We start from the raw sequence: 12,808 nt of genomic DNA, 5'->3' as shown, positions 1-12,808 counted from the left end.
GGCTGCAATGCAGGAATGAAGGTGAGCATTGACCTGGTCAGGCTATCTGGCTAAGGCAGATTAGTAAAACCTGGCAGGGCCTTCATTTCTTGGAGAAGGCTGCAGGAAGGCAGTGGGGCGGCCTCCTCCCTCCAACCTGGGTTTTCTATTGGCTCTTGCCACAGGTCCTTTAAAGACCCTGCATTAAGGATTAATGTTGTTCAGTGTTGGGACCTGCTAGGAGTATAACAGGAAAGCTCGGCGGGCCTGTGTGAAGCTGAACCAATGCCTGGGAAGGCTCTGCACCCATCAGACTCTAAGCGGCCCGGCGCAGCCATTGCCAACGGCAACTGTTATTTATGGACTTATGTTAACCCGGCTGCGAACTGGAGGACTCTGTTTACCCGTAAGTTGCTGAATAAAAGCTGTTTATGTTGGACTTGCTTGGGTCACTGCCTCAGTTACTTCACGGTGTGAACACCGCCGCCTTACACTGCATAATCTCAAAGAGGAAGCTTTGAGTGCCGACCATGTTGGTATGGGGCCAGATTTCCCAATGGGTGATAGTACCCAGCCTAGCCAATATTCTGAGGCAACATTGGGTGATGAGGAGGAAGATGAGGAGGGAGAGACTTGTTTCTCTGTGCTATCGAGGGGACTCGTAATGCTACACAGGGACACCCAGCCCAAGCTTGATGTCTGTCCTGCCTGGATGGGCTGGAGAGGAGGAGGTGGTGGAGGAGGAGGCGAGTCAGCATGAGGAGAGGATTGGTACTGTTTCTACTGTTGGGGACACAGAACATTTGCCTTTTTGTAGCTTGGCCCACATGACACCGTTCATGTGTAAGTGTCTGTGGCAAGACCCTTGCATGATACACATTTTATCCAACAGTAATAATAATAATATTTTTTATTTATATAGTGACAAAATATTCCGCAGCACTTTACAATTAAGCAGGGACATGTACATACAATAAATTCAGTTTAAACAGTTACATTAGGAGTGAGGTCCTTGCTCGCAAGCTTACATTCAACAAGACAATGGGTGGACACAATATGTGAAAAGCACTTGTTATTTCAGGTCAGGCAATTATAATAAGTAGGGATTTTTATATAAGACTGTATGATCCGGTCATCAGCCAGTATGTTTAAGTGCAATAATCAACTATCGAGTGTAGTTATCGTGTGCATGGAAGGTGTGGAGACAGATGAATGGTAGGGTGCAGAATCAGAATAATATTTAGAAGGAGAGAACAGGGAAAAGTTAGTTTACTGAGTAGTTGAGGTGGTAGGCTTGTATAAAGAGATGGGTTTTTAAAGCGCGCTTGAAGACGTGGTGGCTAGGCATCAGTCGGATTGTCTGAGGTAGAGCATTCCAGAGAACTGGTGCAGCATGAGAGAAGTCTTGGAGACGAAGGTGCAAGGTTCAGATTATGGGGGATGTTAGTCTTAGGTCATTTGTAGAATGGAGGGCATGTGAAGGGTGATAGACAGAGTTGAGAGAGGAGATATAAAGCGGTGCTGAACTGTGGAAAGCTTTGTAGGTGACAGTGATAAGTTTATATTGGACCCTGTAGCAAATGGGCAACCAGTGTAATGACTGGCACAAGATGGAGGCATCGGTGAAGTGGCTGGACAGAAATACGACCCTGGCTGTCTCATTCAGGACGGATTGAAGTGAAGAAAGTTTGATAAGAGGGAGACCGATCAGAAGAGAGTTGCAATAGTCCAGACGAGAGTGAATAAGACTGACAGTAAGAGTTTTTGCAGTTTCAAAGGTGAAAAAAGGTCAGATTCTGGAGATGTTTTAAGGTGCAAGTGACAAGAGCAACCTATACTGTTTGGCCACCTTTCTCGATTCACGGTACAAGGAGAAATTTCCTTCTCTCCTTTTGAAGTCAACATAGAGTTTTACAATTGAATTGTTCAAGAGGACCGTTGTAGATCAGTTGCTGAAAACATCACCCTCAGACAATGCTGGTGGCAGAGGTACCGTCTCTTTTCAACACCAAGGGGTAATGGGGAGAGACAAGAACACCAGCTCCAGCAGAGAAGGGGGGAAAATGTGCACAAATTAGGCAATTTTCAATAGACCAGCACAACAGGAAAGGCTATATGTGCCTGGAACAATGCCAAGGAGGGATAAGTTGCAGAACGTGGTCAAGGGGTACTTAAGTGACCATGCGTGCGTCATTTCTGACGCTTCAGTTCCCTTTAAGTATTGGGTGTCTAAGCTGGACACTTGGCCTGACCTCTCCTTTTATGCCTTGGAGGTGCTGGCCTGCCTGACTGCTAGTATGGTGTCTGAGCGTGTTTTCAGTTCCGCTGGGGTAATCATCACTGATAGGCGCACACACCTCTCCACGGAAAATGCATACAGACTTTCTCTGATTAAATTCAAGAAGGACTGGATATAGTTTGTAATCCCTGCAGATGAGAGTAAGCCAACCTAAATTCACCAAAAATGCATATTTATGCTACTGCTGGTAATGTCAACCCCTTCCCATAAGAACCCGTTTCCTTCCTGCGTCAACCATGACTCAGCCCATAGGGCTAATTTTTAGAGACCCTATGCACATTGTGCAGTGGACAAACCAGGACAGTACTCCTACTCCAGCCTAACTACTATTTGTGATTGGAGGCCCTTGGAATGGTGGCTTCCTATGTCAACCATTACTCAGCCCATAGGGCTAATATTTACAAACCCTACGCAGATTGTGCAGTGGACAAACCAGGACAGTATTCCTACTCCAGCCTAACTACTATTTGTGATTGGTGGCCCTTGGGATGGTGGCTTCCAAAATAATGGTTAAAATGGCCTGGTGCTTGCTTTGTAGCAGGCAGTAGGAAATGTTTGGACTACTGCTTTGTGCAGGGCAACTAAAGATTTTTTACGTAGACTAATATGGACAGAAGGCAGACTGACACCCCAAAATAGTGGTTAAAATGGCCTGGTGCTTTACTGTAGCAGGCAGTAGGAAATGTTTGGACTACTGCTTTGTGCAAGGCAATCAAAGATTTTTTTATGTAGACTAATATGGACAGAAGGCAGACTGACACCCAAAAATAGTGGTTAAAATGGCCTGGTGCTTGTTTGTAGCAGGGAGTAGGAAATGTTTAGACTACTGCTTTGTGCAGGGCAATCAAAGATTTTTTACGTACACTAATATGTACAGAAGGCAGGCTCTGACCCCCAAAAGAGTAGGGAAAATAGACCAGTGCTAAAAAAAATGCTAATTCTGTGTGTGCAGGAAAAATATTGCTTTGCCTCTGACAAGAGCTGTTTCAAGACAAACACTGGAAGAATACTTTATCCTCTCCCTAGCTAATACACAAGCTCTCCCCTGTACTCCTCTGACTTTGTTGTGAGTCTTCAGCTCTGAAAATAGCTATTTTTTGGTGGTATTATGGAACTAGTGAATGGCTCCTTTAAACACAGAACTAGTACACACAGCAGGTAACCCTTACATCAGCTTTTGTTTGATCAAGAAGCCTAAACACTCTCCCTAGCAGCTGTGTGATCTCTCCCTATGCTTATAGAAAGCAGGCTCCAGACACAATAGGCACAAAATGGCGGCAGCAGGGTTTAAATAGACCCTATGACGCTGCCAGCCAATCACAGTAATGCCACAATCAAGATGTCTGTGGCATTACTGTGATTGGTTAAGAAGCCCAGCATGTTCAGTGGCTGCAAAGGAGGAGCCAAAAATTCAGGGCGGGACATCCGAATATAGCGAGGCGAGAACACAAATACTTGCCAAATAACGATTAACCCGAATACCGTACTATCCGTGCGAATAGCGAATAGTAACGAATACACAGGCTCATCACTAATCACAGAGATGTGCTGTGGTGGTCCACTGACCATGTGAACTAGCACTCCCACTTACTCATCCTCAAACTGAACAAGTGTTTGGACATCAGTGCACGCAATCTCTTCCACTACTAGTGCAGTTCCCTTTGGATGGGCCATGGAACACCAGCCAGCGGAGTCATCGAAAAGAAGAAGTAACTGCTGCATAACTTTGGGCTCAGACTGCTTGGCTGATTTGCAAGGATGTCAGGTAGAAGATGGATGTCCATGGTCCACAAGTGCCAACTCTACACTTTCAGCAGTGGACTTTGTGGAAGACAATGTAAAGGAACTGGAGGCAGAATGTCCTGTCACCTGTGTGCCCTAGAGTAAGGTGTTTCCTTTGGGCATGTTGCAGGCACATGTCCTCTCCCTGAAGCAGCTACACCACCAGCAGCACCACGGCCTGATTTTTTGCACCAGAAAAAAGTGCACAGTCGAGAAGAGAAAGTGCCAGCTGATTTTTACACTTTTAGGGTACTCTGCCCTAGGCTGTGCACTCTGTACCAGGCTGTGTTATGGCATTCTGTACCAGGCTGCTAGGGCACTCAGCAACAGGCTGTAAGGGCACTCTACTTCAGGCTGTTAGGGCATTCTACACCAGGCAGTTAGGGCACTGTGCATTAGGCTGTTAGGGCGCTTAGCACTAGGTTGCTAAGCCACTCTACACCAAGCTGTTAGGGCACTCTGCACTAGGCTGTTAAGGCACTTTATACCAGGCTGTTAGAGCACTTTGCACCGGGCTACTATGGCACTCTGTTAGGCTGTTAGGACATTGTGCACCAAGCTGTTAGAGCACTCTGCACCAGGCTGTAAGAGCACTCTGCACCAGGCTGTAGGGCATTGTGCATCCGACTGTTGGGGCACCCTGCACCAGGCTGTTAGGGAGCTCTATAAGAGGCTTTTAGGGCACTCTGCATCAGGCTGTTAGGGCACTTAGCACCAGGTTGCTAAGGCACTCTACACCAAGCTGTTAGCGCTCTCTACACCAGGCTGTTTGGGTACTCTGCACCAGGCTGTTAAGGCACTGTATACCAGGCTGTTAGAGCACTTTGCACCAGGTTATTAGGGCACTCTGCAACAGGCTGTTAGAGCATTTTGCACCAAGCAGTTAGGGCACTCTACACCAGGCTACTAGGGCACTCTGCACCAGGCTGTTAGGAAACACTGCAAGAGGCTTTTAGGGCACTCTGCAAGAGGCTGTTAGGGCACTGTGCACCAGGCTGTTAGGGCACTGTGCACCAGGCTGTTAGGCCACTCTACACCTGGCTGTTCGTTCATTCTGCACCAGGCTGTTAAGGCACTCTGCACCAGGCTGCTGTGGGGACTCTGCACCAGGCTAAAAATAGAATAGCGTGCAACAAGTAGTGATCTGGCTTTTATACAGGCGGGGTCACGTGGTGCACAGGCCAATCACAGCCATGCCAATACTTGGCATGGGGCATGGCTGTGATGGCTCAAGAATTGCCCACAGCCTTAAAGCTTGTTGATTGACTTTTATGGAGACTTTCAATAAACTTTATTTGGGATCCAAACCCGAACAGTACAACGGACTTCAGGGAGAAGTCCGTGTTCGGAGTTCAGCACCTTGTGTCTGGTACGAAACCCGAACTTTAAAGTTCAGGATCGCTCATCTCTATTTATTGACATTTGCACAGTACAATTTACTTTACTTTTCCTCTTTTACTCTAGTCCAATAAATAAATTTTACACCAAACATTCTGGTGGGCAGGTAGTCAAGTATAAAGACAAGAGGTATATCCTTATCTTGACAACAATACGTGGAAATGGCAGCACCATCACTGCTGTGCAAGGTACCATTTTACAAGTCCACAAATCAGACTGTGTCCTGGGGTACAATAAGAACATGAGGGGAGTTCATCCCTCTAAAGTCCTCCAGACATACAGTGCCAAGCGGAAAACAAAAGTGTTGTATAAGAAGCTGGCCGTGCATATTGTATAAATGGCTCTATATACAGTACAGACCAAAAGTTTGGACACACTTTCTCATTTAAAGATTTTTCTGTATTTTCATGACTATGAAAATTGTACATTCACACTGAAGGCATCAAAACTATGAATTAACACATGTGGAATTATATACTTAAAAAAAAAGTGTGAAACAACTGAAAATATGTCTTATATTCTAGGTTCTTCAAAGTAGCCACCTTTTGCTTTGATGACTGCTTTGCACACTCTTGGCATTCTCTTGATGAGCTTCAAGTGGTAGTTATCGGAAATGGTTTTCACTTCACAGGTGTGCCCTGTCAGGTTTAATAAGTGTGATTTCTTGCCTTATAAATGGGGTTGGGACCATCAGTTGTGTTGTGCAGAAGTCAGGTGGATACACAGTTGATAGTCCTACTGAATAGACGGTTAGAATTTGTATTATGGCAAGAAAAATGCAGCTAAGTAAAGAAAAACGAGTGGCCATCATTACTTTAAGAAATGAAGGTCAGTAGGTCCAAAAAAATTTGGAAAACTTTGAAAGTGTCCCCAAGTGCAGTTGCAAAAACCATCAAGCGCTACAAAGAAACTGGCTCACATGAGGACCGCCCCAGGAAAGGAAGACCAAGAGTCACATCTGCTTCAGAGGATAAGTTTATCCGAGTCACCAGCCTCAGAAATCGCAGGTTAACAGCAGCTCAGATTAGAGACCAGGTCAATGCCACACAGAGTTCTAGCAGCAGACACATCTCTACAACAACTGTTAAGAGGAGACTTTGTGCAGCAGGCCTTCATGGTAAAATAGCTGCTAGGAGCCCACTGCTAAGGATAGGCAACAAGCAGAAGAGACTTGTTTGGGCTAAAGAACACAAGGAATCGACATTAGACCAGTGGAAATCTGTGCGCTGGTCTGATGAGTCCAAATTTGAGATCTTTGGTTCCAACCACCATGTCTTTGTGCGACGCAGAAAAGGTGAATAGATGGACTCTACATGCCTGGTTCCCACCGTGAAGCATGGAGGAGGAGGTGTGATGGTGTGGGGGTGCTTTGCTGGTAACACTGTTGGGGATTTATTCAACATTGAAGGCATACTGAACCAGCATGGCTACCACAGCATCTTGCAGCGGCATGCTATTCCATCCAGTTTGCGTTTAGTTGGACCATAATTTATTTTTCAACAGGACAATAACGCCAAACACACCTCCAGGCTGTGTAAGGGCAATTTGACCAAGAAGGAGAGTGATGGGGTGCTACGCCAGATGACCTGGCCTCCACAGTCACCAGACCTGAACCCAATCGAGATGGTTTGGGGTGAGCTGGACCGCAGAGTGAAGGCAAAAGGGCCAACAAGTGCTAAGCATCTCTGGGAACTCCTTCAAGACCATTTCCGGTGACTACCTCTTGAAGCTCATCAAGAGAATGCAAAGAGTGTGCAAAGCAGTCATCAAAGCAAAAGGTGGCTACTTTGAAGAACCTAGAATATAAGACATATTTTCAGTTGTTTCACACTTTTTTTTAAGTATATAATTCCACATGTGTTAATTCATAGTTTTGATGCCTTCAGTGTGAATGTACAATTTTCATAGTCATGAAAATACAGAAAAATCTTTAAATGAGAAGGTGTGTCCAAACTTTTGGTTTGTACTGTACGTTTACGTACTATCACGATGTGCAGGCCAGACAGGCACATTCCTATAATTTCAAGAGGTAGTGATCAAGGTCCTAATATTTGGAAGTCAGGAAAGGGAGGGCCCCTGTACCTCTGGAACTGAAAGTGCCCGTATTGTACCAGGGTAATATTTTCCCGGTGAGGCCCCCAAACAGTAAGGAAGGGAAGAACACAGAAAAGGTGCAGAGTATGTTTCAAAAAGGGGAAGAGTAAGGACACCAATTGGCTATGTTTCATTTGCCTCAAAAAAATGGCCTGTGAATAAAAGACTGTTTCAAAGTCTACCACTCATCCATGGATTACTAAATGTATTTCTGATTTACCTTACACCACTTGATGTACTCTGCACAACTTACATATGCCACCACATTATAAATTCACATACTAGTAAAATAAACTCCTAGGTAAACAAATTGTAGGGTCAATTTTTTCCTGTTACAGCTATGAAAATTAAAAGTTTAGGGCTCAAGCAACATTTTTGTGGGAATAAAATATTTTTTTTATTTTCATGGCTCAGCATTATAAAATTCTGTGAAGCACCTGTGGGTTAAAGGTGATCAGTGATCACCACATCTCTAGATAAATTCCTTGAGGGTTGTAGTTTCCACTGTGTTGGGACATCAAAGGCTCTGGAAATGTGACATGGCGCCCGCAAACAATTTCATCAAAGTCTGCACTCCAAAACGTTGCTCCTTCTTGGAGCATAACAAATCATATGCTAAATAGTTATTGATGGTAGTCTCACATTTGAAGCAGTAGTGGATGGTGAGATATGGAGCCTGAAATTCAAAAGTTCAAAACATTGTTACCCTTTGGTTAGTCAGTGTATATATTCCATGCATTGGAATTGGATGTGTATATACTATACGCTCACTGTAAGTTCCCAAATAACTGGCCTAGTAGTGAAAACAACCAGAGTCTCATCCATCACTCTTCAGTTAATTTGCGTAATTGTCCTGACAATTGGAGGCATCCGTCTGTGTTCCCCTGCTTGATTCCACCGATATACTTCTTGATAATGATGATGATGATGGAGTGTATGAAAAGACAGTTGGAATTACAGAGCTCAATCTTTTTGTCTTCAAGGGAGATAAACAAATGCTAGAATTGTCTGTGAGTAGCTCTTTCATAGAGAACTGAGCTGAGCGCTCATGTGTAAGGAAGAGTCAGGAGAAATAGCTGTGTGTTGTATGAACATTTGGCTGACAGCTCTCATGTGCATGGGGGCTTTACGTCTGTTTCTGCACCTTTATAACTATGTACCTGACCACGTTCAGGAAGGCTGTTGTGCTGCTGAAGAAGAATATGGTGTACTTACTAAATAATCCCAGGTGAACCTAGTGATGTTCACAGACACGGTTGTATTTACAGGACTAAAAGTTATTATATTGGAAGGCTAGCAAGTATTTTTCTGACACAAATAAAAATATATATGGTTCATATATCATTTATTTTATTAACTTAAGAAAATTAAGCAAGAAAACTACTTCTAGTTGTAATCCTATTAATGAATCTTTCTCTCCCTGGCCTGTATGATTTCTAGCTCTCTGTAATTTCATACTTCTCAAGTCAAATGATGCATTGTATGACAAGACAAAGTAAGGTGACTTTTTAGAAGACATTAACTGTATGTATGTCTTAGTTTACAGTTATGGAGGAATACTTACATTGAAGATGGTCAGTCACATTGATAATTTCAATGGCATCCAGTGCCCGTATGTTTGGATTTGTAATACACTGCTCTAGATGCATTACCAGTTCATCGTTTAGAAACCCAACTATTGTTATATTTGCCACATAAGTAAATCTTGCAATGAATGTTGCTTTCATATAATTGTCCCCATTCCTGAAAACAATATACAGAAACATAAATACATGAAATAAAATCAATTCAATAGAAAAGCTAAAATAATGTGTTCTAGCTATTGCAAAATTTGTTCAAGCTGCAGGTACCGATGCTACACAAGCTTAAAAAGTAGCTAAACCATTCTAACTTTATCCAACCTTCTGTGCCAATTTAATCGCAAGCAGAATGGTATCAACAGCAGATCCTATTGCCTAAGTTGCACACCTCTCCGGTGGGTGGCAGAAGCGGGCTTGAATGATTGGTGGGGATCTCAGGACCCGGTCCACTACCAAACTACTTTGTAATTAATAGGGTACTGAAATATATCACTGCCTAGTTGCAGGTTTTATTGGTGACTACTTTTAATTATATGACCCCTCACAAATAGCAAAGCATGAAACATATAGAGAACATTGTACTCAGACAGGTATCAACATCTCTCTCACAGCTCCATATTTTCTACATCTAAATTAAACCAACGTTTCCCTTTATAATTCTAACATTCTGTGCTGGTTAATTTCATAATGTATTTGTATAGTTTTTGTAGAGCTCTGTTTGTCTGTATCATTCTGACTGCATTTAAAGACCACCAGGTGGAGTGAACTGCATGTAGAATTTTTGTGCTAGGGAAAACAGGTTTTAGGAATGAACACAGAAATGCAATGAATAATGAGACTTACTCTTGTTCAATGAAATGACTTGTCTTCTCATCAAACCAATAAGTCACATCTAGCTGGGCAGTTTTTAGTTTTTCTGCAATCTGTATAAAATCAAATAAACAAAAATATTTAAAGAAAGGGGAACAATGTAGACAACAATTGCCTTAAAGAAGCTGGCCACAGCTTTTTATTATGCCCCCAATGTATCCCCCTGGGGTCCATAAGTTTTTTTTTAAATACCTTCTGTTGCAGTTACTGCCTGTGAGCGGCGCTATCGGTGGCCACTGACAGGCATCACGTGACCCGCCACTGATGTCACGTCAAGTGATATCAGTGACGCAATCCCCGCAGTGCATGCTGGGTTGTGGGCGGAGTTACTCCGTGCGTCACACCCAGCATCCACAGCGCGCTTTCCCAATAAATGAAGAGAGGGAAAGCGTGCGGTGGATGCCGGGTGTGACGCATGGGATAACCCCGCTCACAACCCAGCATCCATCATGGAACACAGAAGTAAGTCACCTCCGGCTCCATCCGGAACCATGATATGACATCAGCGAATGTCAGAGCTGGCTGGGGGTCACGTGATGCCTGTGAGCGGCCACCGATAGCGCCACTCACAGGCAGTAACTGCAACAGAAGGTATTTAAAAAAAAACTTATGGACCCCGGGGGGATACATTGGGGGCATAATAAAAAGTAGTGGACAACTCCTTTAATCCTAGTTATGCCCCCTTCACATGTACGTGCCTTCGGTAAGTGTGATATCTGTTCTTTCATGGATGCCACATGCACCCATTATAATCTATGGTGCTGCACACATGTCCGTGTGTTTGGATGGACCGTGTGTCCATACAAATCACACAGAAACATGTCTGTTTTTTACCAGCAGTTCAGAAGACAAGGGCAACACAGTCTATGGGTCTGTGTAAAACACGTACAGCATACGGGTGGCATCCATCTCTCATCCATGTGCCGTCCGTGCACTGTACGTGTTTAACATTGCAAAGTAGAGGAGAAGCATTGGAATTAACTTCCAATGGAGAAAAACAGATGGCACACTGATCCAAAACACTGATGACACCGTTACAGTTTTTATGGTGCCGGTATTATACGGATGTGTGAAGGGAGCCTCATATAAAGTCTATATGTCCGTTTACAGATTACTTTTGATACTAGGCCCATTATACAGTAGTGGTAGCATTTGGCTCATCATAAACCCAAATGAACACAACATGGAGGTCTCCGATCAAATTATTAGTCTGTAATTTGGGTAGCACAGTGGCTCAGTGGTTAGCCGTGTTTCTTTGCAGCACTGCAGTCCTGAGTTCAAATCCCACCAAGGGCTCCATCTGCAAGGAGTTTGTATGTTCTCTCTGTGTTTGCATGGGTTCCCTCCCACACTCCAAGATCAAACTGACAGGGAATCTAGATTGCGAGCCCATTGGGAAGAGTGATAATGATATTTGTAAAGCGCTGTGAAATTAATGGCACTATAAAAAGAGAAAAATAAATAATTTGATACCTTTAATATGACGTAAAATATTATATTGTACCATGCTAGCGAGAAAAATTGATGCAAATACTTGTCTCAGTAATTCATTTTTCAACCTGTCTGAAGAAGGAGCCTTTGTAAAGCTTGCAAATATAATATTTCTTGTTAGCCAATAATGGTATCACTTCTAGAATACTTTGGGCATAAAAGTATTTACATAGCACCTTTAATATATATAAAATCATTACTACAAACGGGACTTTACAAGAGCGGTGAAATACATATGATTGCCTAAAGTAAAGACTGATTCATCAAGCAGCTGAAATTTAAGGTAACATATAAGAAGAAAATGACCTACCAGGTCATAACTCTCTTTAGAAGTGAAACTTCTGGTGGAGAATAAGTCTACATGTATAGACCTCTGCATTGTACCTAAGAAAACAAGAACGAGGCATTTCATTACATAACAGATAACTTGTCATTGCAGACATGCCGTAAATGGAAATAGCTCACTAGATTTATAAGCTTTGTCCAGTCACAACATACTCATGACCTTATCCGTAAGATATGTTACCAGTGTAGAATTAGTGGTAGTCCGATATACGGCATCACAACCGATCAAATGCAATATGCTCAGGTGACTGCCGCATATGAATAGAGCTACAAAGCGCAGCGCCGTTCAATGTGTAGCAGCCATTGCTGGGTAATGCACCTGGCAGTGTCCGCTACACATTGAATAGAGCTATGCTTTGCAGCTCCATTCAATGTGTTTCTATTCAGGAGCTGCTGGAGTTTATAGATGATTGATGAGGGTTCCTGGTGTTGGTCGCCCACCCATATTATACTGATGAACTATCCTAACGATAGATTATCAGTATACTGTGAACGGACATCTCCTTTAAATGTGATAAGTAAATGATGTTGACATCTATCCCCTTTACACATTAGTTTACAATACAGTTTATAACTGAATTGTTTTAAAGTCCAGTGAAGAAAAAAGAGAGATCTGCATGCAGCCTGAGAATAGTGACTTACCTGGTTTTAGGTCTGCATTGAAGGACTCTGCTGCTTCTGTACATCTTTCACCAGTGAATGCTGGCAGACATGCGCATTGAGGTATGCAACTTTCACCAACCTTTGTACATGTTCCACCATTACTACAGTAGTTTGTGTCACACTGTACAATACAGGAACAATCTGCGCCATTACCTGCAAACAGTAATGAGAATAGACCATTTGTTGGCATATATAGTTATATTTATAGTAAGAACCAAAAGGACATACTGAATTTTTATTAAGAGATCGTATCCTCAAAATGTTCTATTGTACCATTCTCATCAGTGAATGTATATGTTACACGCAC

At 43.1% G+C, this 12,808-nt stretch overlaps 1 protein-coding gene across 1 annotated transcript in view; it reads right to left on the bottom strand.

Moving 5' to 3' along the window:
- The window catches only part of LOC141259356 (uncharacterized), a 751,467-nt gene that overhangs the window by 19,487 nt on the left and 719,172 nt on the right, over nucleotides 1–12,808 (bottom strand). Inside the window, exons 64-67 of the mRNA XM_073675220.1 lie at nucleotides 12,481–12,654; nucleotides 11,804–11,877; nucleotides 9,976–10,055; nucleotides 9,117–9,295 (exon numbers count right to left, since the gene is read on the bottom strand). Of these exons, the coding sequence (XP_073531321.1) occupies nucleotides 9,117–9,295; nucleotides 9,976–10,055; nucleotides 11,804–11,877; nucleotides 12,481–12,654 (507 nt within the window). The remainder of the gene's footprint in view (nucleotides 1–9,116; nucleotides 9,296–9,975; nucleotides 10,056–11,803; nucleotides 11,878–12,480; nucleotides 12,655–12,808) is intronic.

Source organism: Phyllobates terribilis, unplaced genomic scaffold (assembly GCF_046119375.1).
Source record: "Phyllobates terribilis strain yellow unplaced genomic scaffold, ASM4611937v1 Scaffold_3__8_contigs__length_932513732, whole genome shotgun sequence".
Lineage (NCBI taxonomy): Eukaryota > Metazoa > Chordata > Amphibia > Anura > Dendrobatidae > Phyllobates > Phyllobates terribilis.
The sequence above is the reverse complement of the archived record's forward strand: the minus strand, read 5'-3'. Positions and strand labels throughout refer to the sequence as shown.